Source organism: Hydra vulgaris, chromosome 07 (assembly GCF_038396675.1).
Source record: "Hydra vulgaris chromosome 07, alternate assembly HydraT2T_AEP".
Classification (NCBI taxonomy): Eukaryota; Metazoa; Cnidaria; class Hydrozoa; order Anthoathecata; family Hydridae; genus Hydra; species Hydra vulgaris.
This window is the reverse complement of record NC_088926.1, coordinates 37529134-37556200: the sequence shown is the minus strand read 5'-3', so window position 1 is coordinate 37556200 and position 27067 is coordinate 37529134. Positions and strand designations below refer to the sequence as shown.

The 27067-nt window shown below is 25.4% G+C and overlaps 2 protein-coding genes and 1 long non-coding RNA gene across 3 annotated transcripts in view; all 3 read right to left on the bottom strand.

Annotated features, from left to right (window-relative positions):
• Positions 1-694: 694 nt before the first annotated feature.
• LOC136082174 (uncharacterized) lies at positions 695-2476 on the bottom strand. Its single transcript, XR_010639467.1, has 3 exons — positions 1855-2476; positions 1683-1745; positions 695-1532 (listed from the first exon to the last, which is right to left on the bottom strand). It is a non-coding gene; the product is annotated as an uncharacterized LOC136082174 (long non-coding RNA).
• A 1069-nt stretch (positions 2477-3545) lies between these two features.
• On the bottom strand, positions 3546-10038 carry LOC100215353 (7SK snRNA methylphosphate capping enzyme). Its single transcript, XM_065801788.1, has 4 exons — positions 9368-10038; positions 8101-8319; positions 5039-5162; positions 3546-4951 (listed from the first exon to the last, which is right to left on the bottom strand). The coding sequence occupies exons 1-4, from the start codon at positions 9935-9937 to the stop codon at positions 4902-4904; spliced, it is 963 nt and encodes a 320-aa protein (XP_065657860.1). The 5' UTR covers positions 9938-10038; the 3' UTR covers positions 3546-4901.
• Positions 10039-10317: 279 nt separating this feature from the next.
• LOC100208954 (holocytochrome c-type synthase) overlaps positions 10318-27067 on the bottom strand; it is a 32654-nt gene continuing 15904 nt past the window's right edge. The window contains exons 3-5 of the mRNA XM_065801789.1: positions 24171-24288; positions 22254-22337; positions 10318-10791 (exon numbers count right to left, since the gene is read on the bottom strand). Coding sequence (XP_065657861.1) covers positions 10539-10791; positions 22254-22337; positions 24171-24288 — 455 coding nt within the window. The 3' untranslated portion in view covers positions 10318-10538. The remainder of the gene's footprint in view (positions 10792-22253; positions 22338-24170; positions 24289-27067) is intronic.

The window sequence follows — 27067 nt, the reverse complement described above, 5'->3', positions numbered from 1 at the left end:
TTTGCAGGAGCAACATTAAAGTATTTCATATGCATATATATACACTTACGTAGAATTTTGTTGTTATTTTTTCATATTTATGTATCTAAAATCATTGTTAAAAACAAAATGACGCACTTCCTCAATGATGTTTTAGAAGTAAGAAAATCTGTTACCGCAATAAAGTCGATTTTACAAAAGAGCTGGTCTATCTTCTTTGCTGATTAAGCCCAGGGCCGTCACGCCGCCTAGGATAGCAAACGCTGTTAAATGAATTCGCATATATATATATATATATATATATATATATATATATATATATATATATATATATATATATATATATATATATATATATATGTATATATATATATATATATATATATATATATATATATATATATACATATATATATATATATATATATATATATATATATATATATATATATATATATATATATATATATATATATATATATATATATATATATATATATATGCGAATTCATTTAACGGTGAAAATAAATTTTCATCTGTAAATTCATCCAACCAAGGACGTTTTAATAGATGGACGTTTAACTCAATGTTTAAAAGCGCCCTTGCAATTGTTATATATAACTATGGCCAACCAATAGGAAACATTTACTTCACGAGAAAATACTTTTATATGATTATACAGTGGCGGCACAAAGTAAGGACAAATCCAACAGAATCTAGCATTTTTTACATTTAAGAGGTTCTAACGAAAGAGATTTTAAGAGATGTATGTTTTCTTATCTAAATTATTGAACACTACATACAGAGTGAACACATATGTAAAATAAACATTGTTTTATTAATATTTGGTATGGTATCCACGAGCTTTAATCACACACCTCATACGGCTAGGCATTGAGGCAAAAAGACCATCGATTGTTGTCTGTGGGATATTGTTCTACGCGCCTTGTAACAATACCCACAGGTCATCCAAACTGGATGGTTTCTTTCCCTCAATGCTCTTAGACATGACACTCCATAAATTCTCGATGGGATTCATGTCTGGACTCTGAGCAGGCCAGTCGAGCACGTCCACTCCATTTTGACGAAGGAAATTGGTTACCTTCTTTGCTTTATGACATGGCGCATTGTCATGCTGGAAGATAAACCGATTTCCTTGTCCAAACAGAGTATCAGCAGATGGTAGCATTGAGTCCTGAAGCACCCCAATGTATTGGCCTTGGTTCATGGACCCAATGCACCGATACAACTGCCCTACCCCGTGTCCAGACATGCACCCCCAAATCATAACACTACTACCACCCACCCTCTTAATCCGGCTTTTTGTATTCTCTTCCGCACAGTTCTGGAGGCCGTCGTCTTCTTTGGCCTTCCGGAACGTGCCTTGTCTGCTGTTGAACCTAAATTCTGATATTTCTTAACAATTTTCCTGATGCCGCTTGCAGAAGAACCAAGTATTGTTGCAATTTTACTATAATTTTCACCATTTTCTGCCATGAAAACAGCACGGAGGCGCTCTTCCTGGGACAAGCGACGATATTTTACCATTTTTTCTACAACAAAAAATACTGATATTAGATCATTAAATTGAACTAAAACAGACAAAATAATATTAATACTGATATTGAAGCTGTCAAAATGGAAGCAGATGCTAATAAAACACAAAAAAATTGGCTAAAGTAAAAAAACTTGGCGGAGAATACCTTAAAACTCAATAGTTACCCTTGACTGCTGGTTCTCAGTAACCATATCGGGCTTTAGATGACCTTAAATGGTATATACTGACTCAATATGTGATTGGTAATACAATGAACACATATTTTCTACCAATTAATAATGATGACATTAATATCACAATGAAGGCACATCACTTACCTCTACTGTCTTGTTTCCTATGCTTAAAATCAATAAATGTAGCTATGACGCTTTCATCTGGTAATTATTTGGACAAAAGTTGCAGTGATTTAATTTCTGCTGTATTTGTCCTTACTTTGTGCCGCCACTGTACATCAAAATGACAACTGTCTCATCTATCCAAATTAAATAAAAAAAACTTTATTCAAAGTATTTTGATTAATATATTTTACTATTTTGTTTAGTTATTCTATTTATTCAATTACCCTTGTATAACTCCTATAAAAAAAAAGTTTTTAAATCATATGATTATTCTAGAACTCTACTTGAAAAAAAAAAATCCAAATACCAAAAAATATCAAAGCAAAGTTGTGAGACAAAAACGGTTTGATTTCTGTCAAAAATTAGAAGTTTAAATCTTTAAGAAATTAGTAAATTAAAAGTGTAGGGAGAAGTGTATGGAGTAATTGTTGCAACAATCTTTAGTTCGATCAATAAATGATCTATGATATGACCGACAACACGTAGAAAATTCTTTTTACTTAATAATATTCATATTAGTATATCATATTGTATTTTTACTAAAACTATTTTTGACGTCAAAGTTTTTTTTACAAATAACTTATTATTAAACAAAGCTTGCATATTATTTAAAATATTTTTAAATACATGTGACATTCTCAATTACATAAGATGCATTTATATTTTGCAAAAGTTAGTATTTTACGAGCAATAAAACATTTACTGAAAAAAGTTAGCAAACCAAAAATGTCGGTTAAATGTCGCTTTATTTTATAAAATTATTTCAAAAAAAGACGCTAAGAATTCCTAACCCACGTAGAATTTCAGTAATTAAAGTAATAACAGTAAGGCGGCGCCTTTGATCAAAACAATGCGTCAAACGTCCATCTATTAACATTTTCTTTAATGCTTAATGAAATCTAAGTTAAAAACAAAATCTTAAACTTTTCGGAGTATTTTTGATTAATAAAACCTTTGTGAGTATTTATTCCTAGTTAATTGACCTCTAATATTTAAGCTCCGAAGGCAACAGAAAATAATCCAAAATTTTTTGTCTGTTTTTGTATCGGTTAAAAAACGAATAAATTTACTTTACTATAAGCATTGTTTTTATAAAACAACTGGACACATTTCAAAGGAACGGTCTTTATACATCACGTTTAGTGATGTATGAAGGATGATGCATGATGTATGTAAGAAGTTGTATGAATATGCAAATTTAGAGAAAAAATAAATCAAATTTTATTTGACTTTATAAAGAGGGTGGGTGCTGGACGTTGTTTATGTTTTTTTTTCAAAAATAAAAAAAAAATAAAAATTAAAAACATTAATTACCTAATATTTATTTTCATTTAGTGGCAAGAAAAAAGAACATTAAAGGAGGAACTAATTAAAAAAAAACAATTTAGCCTTTAGCCAATATACCTTAAGGAACGAATTTAAATAATTATAAACTTTTTGTGAAATAAAATTAGAAACAACAATGTAAAGATTTATAAGATCTTATAAATAAATAGCATCGTTTTAAGATCGTATAATTATATCGTGTAAGAATCGTATAAATCGATCGTATAATTACGTATGAGATCTTATAAATAGATAAAATCGTTAATGGCAAATTTTGAACATCCTAGACACAAATTAGATTTTTTTTTCAAGTACTTTAAATGTAGAAAAAGAGTAGAAGCGGGTTTAAATAATAAAATTGTATTCAATATAATAATTACTTAAACTCGATAATAATAAAAAAATCCGTAAAATAATCTTTTAATTTTTATCAAAAATTTGGTAATAGTATTATCGTAAAGTTATAAATAAGTATGAATTCTTAAGCAATTTAAGATCATTATTAAGTAATTATATGTTAAATATATTATGTAATTTTTCATCAATATTATTATAGAGTTTAAAAATCGATTTGAAACGATATTATATCAGTAACTTGAATAAGAGCCGATTCATAAACAGCGATAGGAGTTTTAAGTTTACTGACGGCTATATTTTCAAAGCCAATATCAACTCCTTCAAATATTCCAGAAACTTTTGTGTTCTCATAAAGAGAAAAAGAAATATTTTTTCCTTGACTAGCTAAGAGAAGATGAAGGAATCTTTTACGAGCTTCAGCTAAAAGTTTTTTTCTATCATTTGAACTTTGATCTTCCACTATATGTTCAACCAATTTATCGTCAACATTCATTTTTTAATAACTAAACAAAAACATTGTCAAAATAAGAACTAAAGACGTTGTCAAAACACGAAATAAAGACGTTATCAAAACAAAAAATCGTCGAATCAAGGAATTAAAGTGTCGTCAAAGCACGAAATAAAAACATTATTTTAACAAAAAAATCGTTAAAACGAGAAATCAAAACATGCAAAACGTCGTCAATTTGATTTCAAAAAAACTTAAGGCAAAAATTTATTAAGAAAAAAAAAAGTACCTTGAAATAATTGCAAAAGAAAAATAAATTTTAAAGTTAAAAAAAGGAAACAGTATAATAAGCAAAACATTTAAAGTAAATAAACCCATATAACTACCAGTTTTTCAATTGATGTTTAACGTCAGTGGAATTCAACAATAATTGTAACGTTTAATGTGTGCTTCTCACAAAGTTTACAAAAACATTTATGGTAACACAATTAATTATAAACAGGCTACCTATGTCAGTTCAGTTTAGTTATGGTATTTTTTTTTTTTTTAATTTAAAATTATTACTTTCAAAACTGTTGCACTCAAAAATATGGCATAATATAAAGTTTAAATCCTAAAATTAATTTAACACAACCAAAGCTCGCTTTGTTATTACAGCAAAGATTTGCTCAAGCAAGACTGGCTCACTAAATAATTTGAAAAAATAGTTATCATGGACACAGTCTAAGCAAATAAGATATGTATGCTTAATAAATGATACTACGTAGTGTATTTCTTTTTTATGATAAAATTGTTGTATGCTGCAAATCAGCCTTTGGAAAGTTACTAAATATTTATGCACATATATATGAAAAAAATATTCTTTGTATTATATATCTTTCATACGATAGTTCTTTTACAATGCTGTCGAAGCTTTAGTTAGGAGATACACTGGTCTTTCAAAGCCTTAAATAATATATAAAACACGTAATACATTATTATAAAATTATAAAATTATTAAATATATAAAACAGTAACTTATAAAAGAAAAACCTTGTTTGTCATGCTTGAGTGTGTCAAGTTGTGTATATGATGTAAAGCCAACTTCAGAAATCAAGAAATTAATATAATCCTCCGGTTTAAGTTTAATATTATCGTAATTATTACGAATTTCAGTCTAAAAAATTCATTTAAAGATCATAATTCATAAATTATCAAAAGCTACAACAAAATCATTCAATAACATATCTATATAATTATATATACATATATATACACACACGCATATATATATAAATATATATATGTGTATATTATACATAATATATATATATATATGTATGTATATATATACATGTATGTATATATATATATATATATATGTATGTATATATATATATATGTGTGTGTGTGTGTATATATATATATATATATATATATATATGTATATATATGTATTATATGTATATATATGTATATATGTATATGTGTATGTATATATGTATATATGTATATGTGTATATATATATATATGTGTGTGTATATATATATATATATGTGTGTGTGTGTGTGTGTGTGTATATATATATATATATATATATATATATATATATATATATATATATATATATATATATATATATATATATGTATATATATGTATTATATATATATATATGTATATATATGTATTATATGTATATATATGTATATATGTATATGTGTATGTATATATGTATATATGTATATGTGTGTGTATATATATATATATATATATATATATATATATATATATATATATATATATATATATATATATATATATATATATATATATATATATATATATATATATATATATATATATATATATATATATATATATATATATATATATATATATATATATATATATATATATATATGTATATATGTATATGTGTATATATATATATATATATATTAGGCCTCCCACACAGTATCTTTGAATTTCAGGATATTATTTGAAATGCATAAGGCAGATTTTGTTAAACTGGAAACTCGTTATTATGAAACAGTAAAATATTCTCAGATGCTGACCACAAAATTAATTTTGGATCTGTTTCCGAAGCATACAAAATCCATTTTTTGGTAACCATTTAGTGCTCGATACCTTCACAAAACCCATACACATCCTTTGCATGTACAACTTTTCCTGCTTTAATGTTCTAAATGACGGATGAATACACTATAAGTTTTTCAAGATACAAATTTTTACTGGTGAATAAAATAGATAGAAAGCAGATATATGGCAATAGCAATTAAAGAGTTTCTCATTGCACATTTTGACTGGTTACTTTCATCTGAGTCTAAGCTGCTTGTTATCTACAAGCTGCTAAACCAATATCAACAGATGTAAGTTTGAGCCAGTTATTAGAATCTTTACAGTCAATGCAACTAATTCTTCACCTACTTTGTCAGAGATAATTTCTTGTTTCAGAACTTTGCCTCAAAGTGACTGTAACAACTCATTTATTTTTGTGTACAACACATGTGTTCTGCTTTCTGAAAACTATTTAGAAACTCTTCTAGACTCTTGGCTACAGACACCAAATAATACAGATACCCTGGTACACAAACATGACACCAAATAATACAGATACCTTGGTACTCATTTACTCACTAACATCACTTTTAATCTTTTGTATCTCAAGACATTCAAAGAAGACTTATTGGATACAGAAAATTTTTCCAGAAAATATATCTTTAATGCTGCTTTAGTGCTGAAGTATTCAAGTATACTTACTGGGGGAAGAAAGAAATTATTTACAGATTCCATGAATTCTTCAAGTATAACTCTTTATAGTCTTCTCTTCCAGTTGCTGAGTGTTTAAACCAAGAATAAATATCATTTACAAATAACTTAACATCAAATGGAATTAACTCAACTTCTTTTATGAAGGCTGTATGAGTGAGATAAAAGTCTGTAAAAACAATTTATTAGCATCCATCCATGGAACATTGTAATAAATATTTAGGATGAAGATCCCATACATCCAAAAACTTATGAACAACAGATACTATATGATCAGCTGTAGCATGGCATATGAAAGCGTCTATATATATAACCAAAATACAATTATACTTTTGTGACCAATTACCAAGACAAAAATCCATTTACTTCTTTTAATTGTCTAGTGTCGAGTTCCATTTATCAGCAATCTCATAATTATCTATCAATCGTTTATCAATCTCAGAATTTGTTATTTATTTCCTTGAATAAACATGTATTTAAACTAACAATAAATTAAGTTATGTAAGTTTTGACTCTTACTATATTTGCAGTTATAAATTTATTGTCTTAAATATAATAAATTTAACCTTTCATTAAAACAGCGTTAACAGCTTTTAATGAGAATGTTAAAACTGAGAATTTGAAAATATAAAACTGAAAATTTTGAAAAGACCAGAAATATTTTCAGATATTGCAAAATGCAATCACTTAATTTGCCTATGCTTACATGTAGCACATTTGATAAAAACTACCTAACCACACTTAAGTCAAACAGGCCAGGATTGCTTACTTTCCTGCATTTCTAATGAATGTACTTACCCCATTAAAATATATGATTTAAAACCTCAAGATATTCAGGACAAATTATAACAATTTATTTCAGATTTTTTTTAAAGACAAACTTATTAAATTAGGAATTTAAGAACATGTGAGGGGCCTGAATATATATATATATATATATATATATATATATATATATATATATATATATATATATATATATATATATATATATATATATATACAACCCTCGGAATTTGGAAAAATGAGGTCGGCAATAATTTGCCGACCCCAATCTTTTAGAGGTCGGCATCAGGTCAGCAAAAATTATTTGATACAAAGGTCTTACCATAAAATATAGAAACAAGGTCGGCAATTTTTTGCCAACCTCAAACACTTTCAGGTCAGCAGTTAGGTTGGCATTGCCGAATGCTGACCCTAATTCCGAGGGTTGTATATATATATATATATATATATATATATATATATATATATATATATATATATATATATATATATATATATATATATGTATGTATGTATAGCAAAAAAAATTCTTTACCGAAAGATTTTTCCTTCGTTTATATGATTTGTATGGCTGGGGCTCCAAAAGAAATTTGCCGCCAGGATTAAGTAGTTTAAATATTTTACGGAACATAAGTTTCAAACCTTCATCTCCTGAATTTAGTTGCACCCATTTTGTAACGCTCAAACAAATAATAATGTCATACTCTTCTTTTGTGTATTTTAAAAGATTTTCAGACGATGGTACAAAGTTTTCCTAATAAAATATTTTGAAAAATTTATGATTAAACCTCAAAAAGCAATTTTCCCTAGGGACTCCTTTCCTATAGAAAGATGCAAGATACAAATCTTGTTACAGCTGTATTAATAAAGCAATATCTAGCTACATTAATAAAGCAAAATATACATATTATACAACAAATATAAAAAACAGCAAAACTTCTAGTTAACTTGCAACCCGCTGGAGTTAATATGGCTTTTTGTTTTATAAGCAGCAAATTTGCAGCTGCTACATTTATACAGAACAATCTTTGTTCTACTCTTGTTATGCAAGCATTGTAATAATAAGTTATAAATTCATCCATATATCAGCATCCATCAATTTCTTTCAGGAGTCCTTCAATAAAATCATAAACAATTTCTCTGTTTAAAAGCCCAAGTTTGGATAATTTGTGACTCATTTCAAATAAAGCAATCAAATGTTGGAAGTTAACAAAATTTTATACCAACTTTTCATTTAAACTTAGTCAATGGAATTCAATAATAAAAAGCGTGGTTGCCTGACATGGGATTTTTAGCCCATCCTTGGAGGTTTAAAACTTTCATGAGTTAAAAAAAGAATAAAATAAACCAACATTTTTAATACTAATAGTATGCCTTCACTTTGTATTAGGACTGATAACACCATTTTCTATTATTTGTAAAAGGAGATTTACGGATTGTTAAGAATATTTTTAAGTTAAATGCGAAAAAAGAAACATTTAAATATGAAAAATGTAATATTTATTTCAATGTGTTTATTTCAGAAAATTCTCTTGTTGAATAAATTGTGAGCATATTTTTTTTAAATATTATTTTTAATACTCTTACTTATATATCCAAATTTATCAATAAGTATACTTGGTTACAAACAAATAAATACATAAACATTTTTTTAAAAATATTTTGTATTACTTTATTGTTGTTTTTTTTGCTATTTCTCATGAATACATTGAAGATAATATTTTTTTTACTTAAAAACATTAATGTAATACAAAATATATATATATATAAATATATACATACATATATATATTAATACCTACAGTAATGAAAGTGACATTGTATGGAAATTTCTGTTCTCTTTTTAGGAGTTCTGCTTGCACATTTCCATTGCCATTGTGAATGCAGTTGGATGAACTATTTTCGTCATGCTTGCACTTTGTAATATCTTCATGTAATTTTAATGATTGTTCATCTTTTTTTTCTAAGCAGCCATTAAATTGTTCACCATTAACAACTAAAGATTCATTTACTATTTGCTTAGCTTTATCGTCTTTTTGATTAGATTCATTTGATTCATTACTTTTTTTAACCTTTGGACTCTGAGAGTTTTTGTTGTCAATATAATGAAGTATGTTTGCACGAGCAGCTTTAATTAAGTTAAAATCAATATCAACACCTTTAATTTGTTTTGGCTCAAAAAACTTTGCAATATATAAAGTAAAATGTCCTACATTGCAACCAATATCCAAGCATGATTTTCCTTCAAACCAATCTTTTTGGAGTAAAAAAATTCTTTTATCAACATCAGTGTTTTCATTTCGATAACCATAATACCTGTTATAATTGCCATATTTAAACTTACAATCTTTTTCTACGTTAACTCGTTTCATGCTTAATAACAAATGATGTAATTTAATTTCTAAATGATATAATAAAATCTTAAAACACTATTCAAATTGTTTATTATCAATTATTTGTAATTTTCATGCTTTTGTAGTTATATGTACTTTTTGTTCTAAACATCCCAAACATCTAAACATACAACCTTAAACAAAATATATAAAAAAGAAAACAAGCTTTCCTCATTAAGAAAAATATAAGTTATATTTTTGATTTTACTTATATGTGTTTCCCAATTTTTTGAAGAAAAAATTATTTGAGTCTGGCCATACTTCTTTTTTCTTTTTTTCTTTTTTTTGATATTTGAGTATTTTATTTTTTATAAAGATTTTTTGAAAAAAGTGTGTAGTCATCAAATAAACAAATCAACTATAATTAGATGTTTGTATTTTATAGTTCTCATAAAAAATAATTTATCTTAATAGTATAAACTCATATCAACTTGAACATGAAATAATAACTCTGCACAATCAGCAAAAAAATGTAACAGAATTTTTTAATGTTTCATTGTTTCATGTACATTTCAGAACATTGAACCAAATGTAAGGACTGCCATTTTTACTAATGTTCTAAATTTAGAGGTTAAAAAATTTATTTTACTTCAGGAGATTTTTGTCTTTGATTCCACCAGGCCATAGCCTCTGCTGCCCACCTCAGACTTGCAGCCCTAGAACGATCAACAATAGCACTAAAAGAGTCGAATGCAGGACGAACATCTAGTTCCACAAAGTCACCAGTTTTGTACCCATTTTCATCTCCTATATCATAATAATCAATAATGTATCGAACTTGTTTTCCATTACGATCTACTATCCAATCATGGCGATCAAATGGAAGATCATATCTAAAATGTGTAAAACATATATATATATACCTCAGACACTTTTAGGTCAGCATTGCCGACCCTAATTTCGAGGGTTGACATGTGTATATATATATATAAATATATATACACATGTATATATATATATACACATGTATATATATATACACATGTATATATATATACACATGTATATATATATACACATGTATATATATATACACATGTATATATATATACACATGTATATATATATATATATATATATATATATATACATATATATATATATATATATATATATATATATATATATATATTTTAAATGAGAAAATACAACTTTATAATAGAACTTGAAGTTTCATGCCATTCGGCAATCATCAGCCATATTCAAATATCTGATATTTGAATAATATGGCTGATGTATGACTATTTTTTTCAAAAAGATATTGATCACTCTTAAACAGACAAGTTGTATTTCCAGCAATATATAACATTTATCAATAAATATGTATATATATATATATATATATATATATATATATATATATATATATATATTTATATATATATATATATCAATACATGTATGTATGCATGCATATACATATATATTAGGGTGTTTCAAAACAAGGTCATGTCTCCAAAAAAAAAGACCCCTAGCTTATCATCTGCCTAAATCATGATTTTGTACTAAAAAAAATTTTTATAAAATTTTTGAAAAACCTAAGGGTACCTTCAGGGGGTATAAGGGGCAATTTTAAGGGTGTTTTGTACCTCTTTTAAAACTGTTTGTAGGGAGTCTTGACATTAAAACTTTTGATTTTTTTTTAATATATATTTATGTTTGTAAAGACTTATTTAATCTAAATAAAGTGGGCTCTCCTCTCAGAAAAAATTTTAAATTTATAAAAATTGTTTCAAAAAACCCTAAAATCCATAAATATTTAGGCTCATAAAAATAAAAAATATTCTTAAAATTTTCTTGAAACTCATAAAAGTACATTATTTTTTTATTTATTTTTGATACATTACAATATTGATTTCTCACTTATAATCAGCTGCAGGAACTATCCTGGGAAATATATAAGAGAGAGGGCCTGGACAGGGAATGAAAATACTAAAAAAAATTAAATTATAAAATTTTTTAACTCAATAGTAAAGTTTCATTTAAATTAAAATACACCAATCCCAGTAAATTTATGAATTTTTTTATTCTTTCTTGAAGAAGTGATATAAACAAAAAAATGTGCATAAGAAAATTTATTTGTGTTTATACTAGTGACTTTTTCGTAATCTATTTTATTCTTCCTGTTTCTGTTTGTCTTGTAACTACTTGTAAAGAGAAAGGTGTCCTGCCTTTTTTCCTCAGAAATGCTCTATTTATAAGGTCTTGAACTAATTTAACTGCCCTCTCAGAACAGGCATTAACAACATCAAGTCCCTTATCTGTTGCTCTAATCTCTAGATAAAAATCTTTGAAATTCCAAAATTCTGGTGGAGTCTTCATCCATTGAGTTTCTGCCTTTCCATGCCTAAGCATGCAAGCATGTCAAAAACTAGCCATGATTTTTCTGTTATTAATGGAGTCAAACTAGGAGGCTCGTCTTTACTGAAGTTGAGACTATTCAATATAGCTTGGTCATTACCTGGAGCTCCAAAAAAAAACAACTGTCAATTGGACATTTTTGTAAACTATACAGTTTTTTGGCCATATATCCACATTCTCTACATTCTTTATCTGCTAAGGCAAAAACTACTAAAGTGGGATCTAGATACCAAGTATGTCTGAGAATAGAACTTGCAACAGCTTGAAAGCCAAGTAGATTCCATTCCTCAAACCTTTTCATTTGCCAGTAAGCTTTCATATCCTAATAAATAATATTGATTAACATTTTGAACTACTTCAATCAATAATGAGCTTTATAAATTATAAAAAAATACTATAAGACTGATACTTGTGTTGGTGCTGAAGAACTTATCTCTGTTTTTAGAAACCACTCTGTATAGAAAAGACAAATGAATAAAGCCATAACAGTTATTTCTTCTTTGTGTTTGTCAGTCAGGTTTTGGATTTCATTCATTAAAAGATACAATTTTAAGTATTATAAACCTTTTTCCATAAATCTTGAATGGTAAACTGGTCCTGGTAAATGAAACTTAAACCTATTTGATGATAGAACCATTAAAGTAAGTTCAGCTACTTCATGTTATTCTTTTCTTATATATCTGTCCTAAAAGAATTTGTATATATTATAAATTTGTAACAAATGTTACTTTTTAAAAATTAGATTTAATAAAAAATGAATAAAAATATAAATATTACCTTTTTGAAGATCTTTAAACTGATCACTATGACAACTGATCACATTATGACAACTGATCACATTATGACAAAACTAAACAGCAGCTAGTATTTGATTATATATCCATGTTCCAGGTGGTATTATTATTCTTTTCAGTTCCTTAGTTCCAGCATCTATACTATTCCCGTTTTTTTAGAACTTCAAATGGTTTGTTTTCTGGACCAGCTGCTTGGGTAAATCTTCCAGAAATGGGCTATGTGTCGCTCAACTACATGATGTCTACAATCAACAACAAGGGACATCGAACTTGTTGAATTAATCTCATGCAAGTACTTTCCCATTTTCCTGTATTTTCTGAAGTTGTGTCAAAACAGAGACATTTAATCTTATCTTTTAATCCAAAAAATTCCATCAATTCTATAATAGCTTGCTTTTGATTAACCCCTGAACTAGAATCTATAGGAGGAATGCCAAATAGTTTTGTTTTTGCATCAGTCCTTACTGAAACTGCAATTTTATACTTTTTTAAATTGCTTTCCCTTTATTAATTTATTAACTATTTTTCCATCAAAGTCATTAGTGAATCTGATGATATTACAGTACTTTTTATGTATTCTTTTATTTCTTTAGCCCTGACAGATATTATGTTCTCTGCAGCTCTAAAAGATATGGATTTAGAACAATTAAAGTTTGATACAGAACAACCAGCCATGACAATAACACTTGTAATCAATGCTGTATGTTGACGGTATTTTATACCGTCTCCCACTGCTGTAGGAGCGGTTGACTGAAGAATATTTGTAGAAAGGAGAACAGAATTTTGAACATTAGAATGCGCATTAAAATCAACATCTGTTTCTGCAAAATATGATTTCTACATGTTTGTTTTAATGTATGTTCTATGTGCTTTAATCTATGTATTTACAGTTCATATGTTTTTTTGTCTTTGCTTATTATTACTTATATTATGTTTAAAAATTGGTGTCACTCCTTTGATCAGATTTCTGTATGAGTGACACCATCCCAAATAAATCATTAACTTATTATTATAAATAATTTTATGCTCATAACTACCATAATAATATTAGTTATTATTTTTATTTTTTCAATGTAAAATTTTTTCAATTGTAAACATACTTATTATTATTACTATTACTATAATTTGCATTAAATTTTTTAATCTTATATTATTATAATACATTATTATTATTATTGTTATTATTATTGTTATTATTATTATCAAAACTATTGTAAAAATGATTTATAGAAAATAAATAGTTTTTGTTGTTGTTGTTGTTGTTGTTCCTCACCTAATTCGTCGCTAGTGTAACTAGTAGAACTTTGATAATCATTCTTATATAATTCTGCTGACAGATTTCTATTTCACTTTGATGTGCATCTTTTACTTCTTACTAAGGAATACTCATACCTTTTATCTCTACCTCCAAGACATCCTTTTCTTTCACTAAGCTGGTCTTTTAAGAAAGCAATATCTTCCTCTTAGTGAGTCAATATATTCCACTTTTCTCATTTTATCTTTTAATATTACTTCAAATATGAGGATGTTCTCCGATCCAAAATACTTTATTCATTTGCTCTTCAAACAAATGTATTTTTTTTTTATTTCAGCAGGATTTGTTCTGTATCTTTGATTTTTTAATTTCATCCACTCTTTCAACAATTTCTCAATTTTAATCCTGTAAAAATACTATTTAACAGCATATTTATGGAATAAACATGGATTATAATGATTTAGAACTTATTGAAAATATTATAAATTATAGTATTTTTACTAAAATAACAACCTGTCCTTGTATGGAATACTGTTGCCACATCTGGGGCGGATCTTCCAATGATGCCCATTCTTTTTAAGACAAAGTGCAAAAATGCATTGTAAACATAGTTGGACCTGCTCTTGCAGCCAACCTCCAACCTTTATCACATCGTCGTAATATTACTTCTCTTTCTATTTTCAACAAATACTATAGCGTCTCTTGTTTTATATCTACTAAAACTCATTCTTGTGGTACTTGTCATTCAATTAAGTCTCATTCTTTTTCTGTGATTATTCCTAAATGGTCCAAAAACTCTTATTCGTCTAGTTTTTTTCCTTGAACATCAGTTTTGTGGAACTTGCTTCCTTCATCTTGCTTTCCTGATTCATATAATTTGCCATCTTTTAAGTTGTCTGTCAATCGTTATCTTGTTCTATAAACTTCATTATTAGTTGAACATTTTGATGTATTAACTTCCCTTTTATCTCTAATAAATTATGAATTCAGATTAAATCCTAATACCAGAAACTAAGCTGAAATATGGTTTACTGCCAAGAACCCCGATAAGTCCTAATGGATATGTTTATAAACATAGTTCAAAAAAAACTTTAATTGGATGGACTTCTGATAAACTATTCTTTAAATCTAGAAATGGTTTGCATATATACAAACTCCAGAATCAAGTTTGTTGAAATCATTTTTGCAAAAAAGTCAAATATTATAATATGTTGTGTTTATTGCCATCCCAATATAGATTTAAGGTATTTAAAGTTTTATATCTAAATATTCTATTTTAAAACTATTATTATAAGGGGTAATTTTTCATATAGATTTTATAAAAACAAACTTGGATAATTCAATCTCAAAGTGTTTAAGCACCATTGCCTCAAACAACTTTCTTCCTTTTATACCTTACAAAAAAGAATTACAAACCACTCAAGTACTTCTAAATATATTTTCTATGGCAATCTAACTATTAAAATATCAGACCATTTGACCCAGTTTCTAATTTACTGATCTTTTAAAAAAAGAAAATTAATGCTTGTATAAGTATTATTTTTCTTCCAAATTTCAGAAAAAATAAATCGTGAAAAATTCAGGACTTGAAAATAAACTGGGATAAAGTGATCAAAGAAATTGTAATAAAAATAATTCATATAAAGATTTCTTCACTAGCTTTAACTCTATTCTAGACAAACATGCACTGCTAAAAAAACTAAGTAATTGTGGCTTAACTCCGAGCCTTAATGATTACTGCATTTTCTATGGATTACTGCAATTTCAACCTAAATTAAAACGAAATAGGATATTTAAGCCATTTCTCAAAACAAAAAATCTAAATGACAAACTAAAATTTGAAAAAAACTTACAAAACATCTCAAATGTTAAGAAACTTATTTGTAACACTTATTTGATAAAGAAAAAAAAGTTTTTCCAAATACTTTACTACTAAGAGCAATAGTTTGAGAGCTACATGGGAGGGTGGTATTTATGTGGGATGGAGGTACATGGGTATTAATCTCCAAAAAAGCTTTGATAGAGTTAACCACAAGATTCTATTCAGGGCTCGAATTAACGTAAAAAAATCTAATCGCAATTTTTTTGTTGCTCATAACCCCTCCTCCACTCCCGCCGGAGGGGAGGGGGCATTATTTATTTTAACTTATTTATAATAACATATATAATAAGTCTCATTTTTGCATAAGATGTCATAACATTTACGTTCAGCGGTTGTAAAGTAGCTTTAGTTATAATTTACATTATTACTATTATTATATTGCATTAAATATAATGGCTGTATTTTTGTAAAATCAATGAACTTGATATAATCTTCTTTTAATTAATTATTTCATTTTCTATTTTATTTACATATTTTAAACTGTTTAAAACAACTAGAATATTTAATTTTCTATAAATTTTTAACAGTAGAAAAAATTATTTAAAACTCTAACAAAACAATCTATAAATTTGAAACAGTTATAAAAAACTATTAAAAATGACATCGTGATAAAATGTTAAATCTTAACATTTTCACGAAAACCCGCAAATTCTTATTAAGTAAGTTTTCTTATCTAAGTAACCTTATCAAATTCCCATGATATTTCTATCTATTGCTTTTTCATTCAATGTATTTTTTAATAAAAGTTAGCTTCACTTTTTTCATTCAATAAAATAAAACGAAAGAAAAAAATGTGTCTAAATAATAGAATCTTTTACGATCTAATACTTTTTTTGATTGCTAATAGAAAAAGTATTAGATCGTAATTGTAAATATTTTGATCGTTTATTGAGAATTGAGAATTCGAGTTAAGAAAGCGACTTTTCAAACAATTAACTTTTATTTCTTTTTTCATTCAAAATCTTTTATTTCTTGATTCGAATAGGTATTTAATCGTTGTTTTTTATAATTTTTTCCTTTTTAAAAACCATAAACTCCATTTTGATCACTAAACTTAATAGTTGTTATTCAATAAAAAACAATTATATTGATCTTGAATTATGATATCTTATTTTAAAATTATATTATTACTATAATTTTTAGATTTAAACTGTAATATTCTAATTCATTTTATAAATCATCAGATAAAACAAGAAAAATAAAGAACAATAAAGTACGATATAATTGTTAAAAAATAACAGCTAATCACAACATACTAAAGGAATTTAGTGGTGATCAAATATTTAAAATAAGATAAATCATTAAATAAGATAAAAAATACACTCATATTTTATTTGAATCTTATTTATTTAATATCTTTTTATAAATTAACTCTTGCAGATATCTGCAAATATATACAAAATTAATGACAGAGGAATTTAAAAATATATAAAAACTAATTTAAACTTTTTATATTTATTTAAAAACAAAACAAAAAAAATCTAATAACTTATTTTAAAATATATCTTTATTATTATTTTTATTATCAATTAATTAATTTCAAATTTAAAACATTTAAATTTATAAATAAATAATTCCTTAAGCTTTCCCCCAAACAAAAACTGATTAATGTTTCATACAATGCACAAATAGATTTAGCATAATTTTTAATTGTTTGATTTTTAAATTACCACAATTTTTCAGACCATTAGTAATAATAATTTTTTTCTTACGAATTTTTTTCATAATCCTTTTTTAATCCAGTTTTATTTATAATCCTTAAATTACCTGGTGTTTAAAAAACAAAAATTAAAAATATGTAAGTTTTGATATGTTTTTATAGTAGTAAACTTATTGATTTGTTTTTTCATTAACTTTTGCAATATGATAAATTGACTGTTTCATTAAAACAGTGTTGTCTTAGTTAATGTTTGTCCTAATTAATGTTTGTCTTAATTAATGGTTTTAAATCCACAAATAAAGTTACTGATTTTAATATATACTAATAATCTGTTTCATTCTATAAATAATTTGATTGTTCATCATTTCCCTGACAACACTAATCTTCTATGCATTAATAAATCACTTGCGCAACTTTGAAAAAAGTTAATTCAGACCTCTATCATTTGTGTCATTGGTTAAGTAGTATTTGTATTTCTCTAAATATCAATGAATTTATTATTTTCATCCTTCAAAAATTGATAAAGACAATACCAAAAAAGATTGATAATGACAATACCAAAATTAGAAGTAATGGTAAACGATTTTTCTTACGGTAAAAGACCTTTCTCATCTAAATATATAAAATACCTTAGGGTATTTCTCAACCTATCATGGTACTCAAATAATTAAATTAAATAAAAAACTTTCACAAACCAAAAGTAAACTGTCTTTAATGTGATATTATGTTCCCCAACATACTCTGATATAAAATTACTATTCCTTGTTCTCCTCCCATCATTTAACCTAATTTTGCATTGTTTGGGGCAAAAAGAAATTTTCCTATTAAATAGTATAAACAGTTTACAATCTAAACCCATAAAAATGATGACATTTTCTCCTATATAATCTCATATTCAAAATAGATCTTCTGAATTCAAAATTCTAAAACTGCAAGACTTTGTTAAGCTTTATAACTGTCTTTTTGTGTTTACGCATAAATATTATAATCAAAATACTGAAAATGGTAATTTGCACTCTTCCTTATTCAACACAGTGAAATATGGCAAACTTTCCATAAAACATCAATGTATTTTTCACTGGAACCAATCAATACCAAATATAAATTCTTTTTTTTTAACTAAATACCCTTTTATTAACAACTTTCTTTTTCTCAATAGAAACCAAATTAAGAAGTTAATTTGAGTATATATCTAATGAATACCAATTATATCTTTCATTATTATTGCACTGATATACTATTGAAATAATAAAAGTATTATTATTTTTTGTTTAATAACTCTCTGTATAACTTATTATACATATATGAATCTATAACTTTTGTTTTATAACTCTCTGTTTTACCTATATAAATAATTAATAGATTACTCTCTTCTCAATAATAAATAGATGAATCTCTATTACTGATTTTTACTACTACTACTTTTTTTTTTTTTTGCTACTGAATTTTATGAGAAAATTTCATAAAATAAAACCTTTGTATTAGTAATAATAGAAAAAATATATAAAGTATTAAATGAAGTTATATAGTAATATATATAATGATAATAGTAATAGTAATAAAATTTAACTAAACAATAAAATAATAAAAATATTATTATGCTTAATTTAATTACTATTATTATTATCATTATATTTAACTTTATTTCTATTATTATTAATATGAAGAAAAGGTTATTTTATTTTCTTTTATAAAATTTAGTAGCAAAAAAAAAAAACAAGTAGTATAAATCAGTAATAGAGATTCATCTATTTATTATTGAGAAGAGAGTAATCTATTAATTATTTATTTTTATTTACTATTCAGAAGAGAGTCATCTATTTATTATTTATATATAGTTGTTACCAGACAATTTTGATTTAGTTTTGATATTATACTTGGGTTTGGTTTAAGATGCTGCTCTCTATAATGCTTTTTATTTTGGTGAAAAAATATGTTCTGCAAAAGCAATACAAGGAAGTTATTACACTCTATTAATTTCAAATAATCTTGAGATCAAAAATTGAGATGAAAAGACCTCTAAAAAACTAAAAAAAAAGGGAGACCCTAGAAATACAAAAAAATATATGCTTTAAGAGAAGCCATTAGTAACAACATTACATAAACTGTAACGGGTAAAAACAATTGTAATATTTAACAAACTGATGATCATAACCAAACGTAAATTTTTAGAAAAAGAAAGATGTTATTAAATAAATAATTTAAATAATACAGGCATATACAAGATGATATATATATATATATATATATATATATATATATATATATATATATATATATATATATATTTATATATATATATATATATATATACACACACACACACACACATACATATATATATAAAGTTTTTTTTGGTATAGAAAATCAGCATTGAATGGCATTTACTTTCCAGAGATTTCAAAAACATAAATAACTTTAAAAAAACTATAAACAACTTAGCATTTAAGTATTCAATTCTTTCAAATTTAACAGTATGTTAGGCTATCTTGGATTACATTACCAAGAGTCATTCATTGGCTTTGTATATAGGGCAGTTTTTTAACATACAACTACTATCATAATTAAAGGAAATATGACATTTAATGAAAATGACATTTAATAAAATCTAATTTGAAGGGCATAAAAAAAAATATTTTAATTCAGTTGCTTTTTTTAAAGATGGACGCTATTAACATTTTAATATTAGGGTAAGGGTTATGATAACAAACTTTAAACCCGATTGATTCGAAAATAAATTTTTCATTTCAAAATTTAATTCTTCAAAGCATGATATAATATTCACTTTTTGACACAAACAAAACAACTTTACAACAAAAATAAAAACATCGAAACAACTTTGCCACTAAAGTAAAAACAACAAAATAACTTTACAACAAAAATAAAAACAACAAAACAACATAAAACAACCCATTTAACTTTGAACAAAATAACTACAAGTCAAATTTAGGATTATTTTGATATAAATGAAAATAATTCTTCTAAAGCAAATTTTGTAAAATAAAAATATTAAGACGAACATACATAAAATACACTTAATAAAAAATGACAACATCCAATTAAAAAAGGCAAATGAAAAAAATCTAAACATATTTCAGAAAATAGAAGATCATAATGGTTCAAGAACTTCTCCCGAAGAAAAAAACAAGTTTTGTCAAATCTCCGTAAACAAAACAAAAAAAAATATGAAAATTAAGAATTTGTTCAATTTAGAGCAAAAGTTAAGCAATATTGAAATTTTGTTTTATTGGCTAAGGGTTTGGCTTTTTATCAGTTTTTGGGAATTTTATTGGCCAAATTTAAAGTCTTAAAGTACAAACTTAGGAGATAATGGAAAAGCGGTCATTACCTCCTAATATCCGGTACTATCTGGTGGTTCTGATGGTTTACAGTGTTTTGGTCATTATGCATTATGTTTTGCCATCTAATACCTGAAAGAACTCATATTCCACATGATTATGTGATGGATGCTAGGTATATGCTTCACTTAAATGATCCAATCAAATATTATAATGCAAACATCAAAAAAATTATGTAACTTTAAATCTAATATATGATACATTAATTATAAAAAAATTATAATGTTTTCAAGAGAACTTATAAGAATTGGAATTCAATTTTTAACTTTTTAATCTTTGTGTGCTTGCTGCTTAAGTATTGTACTGGGCTCCTTCCTTAAGTAATGTACTGGGCTCCTTCCTTAAGGATATTGGATAGAAGAATTAAGAATATTTTTCTTAATAATTTTTTTTTTAATTTATATAACAATTTTTGGAACAAACATAAATATAAAGTCAATTTTATCAACCAAATTATCAAATGTCATTCATATTGATTCCGGCAATTTACATTGTAGCATTAAAAACCACATGATTTTTAAAGAAATTTTAAAGAACTTGCTAAGACATAAGTTATTATCTAAAAGAATTGTACCTCAATGGAATGCATTTCCCTCTACGGTGGTTTTTTTCACTAACAGCTCTATCAGTCAGAAATCTACCGTAGTAGGATCTCCTTAGATGCCCAGCTCATAGCTAAACTACTTCTAAACTACTTCTATACTACTTTTAAACTACTTTCAAACTTCTTCTAAACTACTTCTATACTAATTCTATACTAATTCTAAACTACTTCTATAATTCTATACTACTTTTAAATTACTTCTACTATTACTACTAAGTACTACTTCTTAACTACTTCTAAACTACATCTAAATTACTTCTAAACTACTTCTGAATCACTTCCATTGTAGAATATTACTACCATTACCAAAACAAAATGTAATTACAACAATAACAACAGATTGAAAATGTTAAATAAACTAATAAATTTAACAAATTTACCCGAGTAAAGCTCTTATTCGTGCCCTAGGAGAGTATTCTTTAGCTTTTCCTCCAAATTTTAAAAGCTTTGGTTCATTACATTCTCTAGAAATAAAATTATTCTTTTTAATTAAAAATTTAATATATAAAACTATTTATCAAATATTTAATAAATATATAAAATATGATTTATTGTATTTTATCATATAATAGAAATATAGTATAATAATTATAACATAATATAGTTTTAAATATTTATCATTATAATTTTTAATTAGGTTTAAGCTTTCACTTTTAATGATGAAATCAGGCAGTTTATTCCACATTGGCAATATTCTATTTGTTAAGAAATCACAAATCAAGAAGTTTGTCAAGAAATTTGTCAAGAAATTTTAAAACAAAGACTGTATGATAATTGTCATACCATCTTTCCTATGACAAAGTTTTTTATAAACTTCCTTTTGATTTTGAAATTATGTGTTGATATGGGGTAAAAATATATTCATAAAAGTTGATATCTAGATTTTTTGATTTTTTATAAATTTGTATTAAGTCATCTCTGTTGCGCTTTTTTTCTAGAATACTTATGTAAGTATTTTAATTTTTGTTTCATTATTTAGTTTTTAAATTTGGGGTACTCATTTAACAACATCGAATTTTTTCAAGTGTATTAATATCATTCTTAGGGTATGGGCACCATGCTTGTATCATAAATTCAAGAAGTGGTCATATAAACATTAAATATAGCATCTTTAACATTTTTTTGGTAATGCATAAAAAGTCTTTTTTTAAACATTTTAAGTATTAAATATGCTTTAAATGTCGATGATGCAAACTTTTAAATGTTGATGATGCAAATTTTCCATTTGAGAAAAATCAAATCAAAATCAAATAAGTTGAAAACTTTATTCTAATTTTAAAACTAATTCGTTGAAAATGTTTTTCTATTGATAATGAGCTAAGCTCAGTTTTAAGTTAAGTTTCTAACTTCTTTCATTTTAGCTAAGTTTCATAATCTATATCATTTAAGTTTTTGCAATGATAAGCTAAGCTATGATGTCATCATGATTAGCTATTAGCAGGTCAGCTGTTAATAGCTTAGATCATCATCATTACTTAAAGAAAAATATAGCATCACTGCTAACAGGGAAATGCATTTTTAATGTGTGTGTGTGTATATATATATATATATATATATATATATATATATATATATATATATATATATATATATATATATATATATATATATATATATATATATATACATATATGTGTGTATATATATATATATATATATATATATATATATATATATATATATATATACATATATGTGTGTATATATATATATATATATATATATATATATATATATATATATATATATATATATATATATATATATACACACACTAAAAACATTGTATACTACAAACATTGACCTACCATGACTCATTCATTTTTCCACAAACCCTGACTGCTAATTTATATATTGAATTATTACAAAATATTCAGTATAAGACATAGGTTTAGGAGGACCTACCCACCAGATTTAATTTTAAACTTGTATATACTTTTTAACTAAAACTGATAATTTTTTGTAAATGTAAAATTATAATAAATTATAATAAAAGAGTCTTAAATAGGATGAAAGTGAATCAATTTCTTAAATATTTTTATTTTAAACAATCTTAATGTTAAATAATGCCAAATAAATTTAGATTATATACTTTTTTAGTACTTTTTAAGGTATACTTAATATTTTTTTAAATTTTCATTTTTCTAAAGAATTTTCTTATATTTATTTATTGTTAATTTATGTAAGAAAAATATTTAAAAAATTGTATAAAAAACAAAGCCTCCACAAACTTATGTATTAAATTTAAAAAACAATAGCATATTCCACAAACAAACTAACTAGAAAATTATAATAACCCATTAAATGATTCCCATTTTAAAACTTCTTGCCATGCTCTTTCATTATTAGCATTATGCATACGAATGATATTTGCCATATCTTCTGGGGATAAATCATCTTTTTCCCATCGCCATCCTACAAAAATCATTAATAAAGGTTTTTCATCATTTTTGTACAAATAAAAAATGAATTCTTTTAAATAAAAAACAACAAAGAACAGATACTTATATACGGACAAATAATGGAGGATAGAATCTTAATTAAAAATGATTACTTAATGAAAAACAATAAATGGAATTGAAGGTTTTTTTATTGTGGCTAGTGCCCAGATTATTATTACTTACAAAACAGTGGTTAAAAATAGAACCATACTTTGAACTATACAGATTTCATTCTTTTATTGATTTCTTATTATCTTAATGAAAATTTCAAAAAGCATAAAAAGTAGTTATACACTTTATTACAATTTTACTGAACATAATAAAAAGAAGCTAAACTTGAATTAAAATAGACACGCATGCATTTTAAGATGTTTTATAATGCAACTATAATGTTGTTTATAACATTTTAAAATTACATTTCCTTTTTAATTTAAAATGAGTTTCAAAATCACATTTTTTTTAAACTATATTGTTTAAATAGATTTAGTACTTTCCCTTAGTTAAGTGAAAGAAGTCATTGTAATTTAAATTGAATTAAAAACGTTTCAACTAATTTGAAGATCAAACTAAAAAATTGAAGATCAAAATAATAAAATTGAACAAAATTAAAACAATTTTGATATTTATTTAATTTAATAGTATATTACTAATATATATTAATATAATTTAGTACTAAATTTTTATTTTTAAACAAATGCTAAAAAATAAAATTAAACTTAACTAGATTATTTATTTTAAAGCTAATTTATTTTAAAAACTAATTTTTTATTTTAAAGAACCTGTTCAGATCTAACGCCAAGTTACATCTATGACAGTCATTACTATAGATTGAACAATTAAATGTAACAAGAAAAGAGTAACAAATAAGATAAATAAATCAGTAAATAAATGCATAAAAGAGTAACAAATATGATAAATAAATCAGTAAATAAATGCATTAAAAAAAAAAAAAATTAATCAAAGTTTAAGAAACTAAAACAAAAGCGATAGTTTATTTAGTTTATTCGCGTGATTTGATGGAAAAGTTATTGCTATTTTTTAACCATAAACGATGTTTATTACTTCTTATCTGAGATGCAGGGCCAGATACTTGTAAAGAATAAGCTAATACAGGTGCAATATTCCAGTTAATAGTATCAATACCATTATACCATTTATATATTTGAATAAGATCACCTCTTATTCTACGCTCTTTAAGTGTTGTTAAATTCAGTTTTTTAAGATGCTCTGAGTAGTGTAGGTGCCTTAATTCCGGAATCAATTTAGTTGCTCGACATTGAACATCTTCCAGATTTTTAATATCTTTTTCAAGATAAGGAAACCAAACCTGTACCACACATTCTAAATGTGGTCTAACATAACTCGTAAATAATAACTTGATATTGTTAGCATTTTTGAATTTAAAACTTTTTTTTTAATATGCCCAATTTACTACTAGCTTTGGAAACAGCTGACTTGACTTGCATGTCTTATTTTAAATCATTTGATATTATGACACCTACATCTTTCTCATAAGTTGTTTTACCTAAAGTTTCAATACTACCATTATTGTCCATCATATAATTATAATTTGCATTGTATTTCCCCATGTGCATGATTTTACATTTATCAAAATTAAAATTCATCAACCAGACTTTTGACCAATTATCCAGTGCTTTATTATCTACTTGCAGTGATTGCTTACCAATTACATCATTAACTTCAGCAATAACTTTATTATCATCAACGTATAGTTTACATGGATTGAATAATGTTGGCAAATCGTTTATGAAGATTAAAAACAGCAAGGGCCCCATAACAGATCCCTGTGAGACACCACTAAGAACCATTTTCCAACTAGACAAAGAATTACCTATTACCACTCTTTGTTTAAGATTTGATAAAAATGATTTTATTCAATTGATAATGCTTTCACTCAAACCATACAATTGCAACTTGTGTAATAATTTTCTGTGAGATACTTTATCAAAAGCTTTAGCAAAATCTGTATAAAGATTTATTATTTGCTAACCCAGTTGTAATTATATACACTTTAATAAATTTGTAGTACAATTTTTGCCTTTTAAAAAGCCATGTTGGTGTATTGATAATAAGTTATTAGTTGATAGATGATGTATGAGTTTTTCTGATATAATTCTTTCTAATGTTTTGCATACCACAGAATGGTGTTACATTAGCTTCTTTTCATATATTAGGAAATGACATTTCAGATAGTGACTTTTTAAAAAGTAATGTCAATGGTCGAGCAAAAACTCTATTATAATTATTAAGGAAATAAGGATGAATACCATCAGGACCAACAGATTTTTTCGTATTAATTGCAATTAATTTATCAAGTACTTCTTTTTCTTCCACAACTATATTTTCCTTTTTATTCACACAGCGTGTATCAAAATATGGTAGATTTCAAAAATCATCGTTAATAAATACAGAATGGAAGTAATTATTTAAGATATTAACAATTTCAATTGAATCATTTGTACATACTCCATTGTGGTTTCCAATCGTATTAATATAACCAATATAACAATCGTTATAATAAAACCAGCCTCGCACCCCTTCTTCATCTATTAGGCTGGCGCAGATGTATTTTTAATACATTGTTTCCAGTTTAGGATGTTGAATGCTGGATCTTCTTGTCTCAATGCATGGGTTTTGCTTGTGTCTCTGTTTTTATGACTAGGCAACTCATTCTATTATCTCCTAATGAGGGTACAGCTCTAAAACTCAGTTTTATGGTTCTGAGGCCGGCT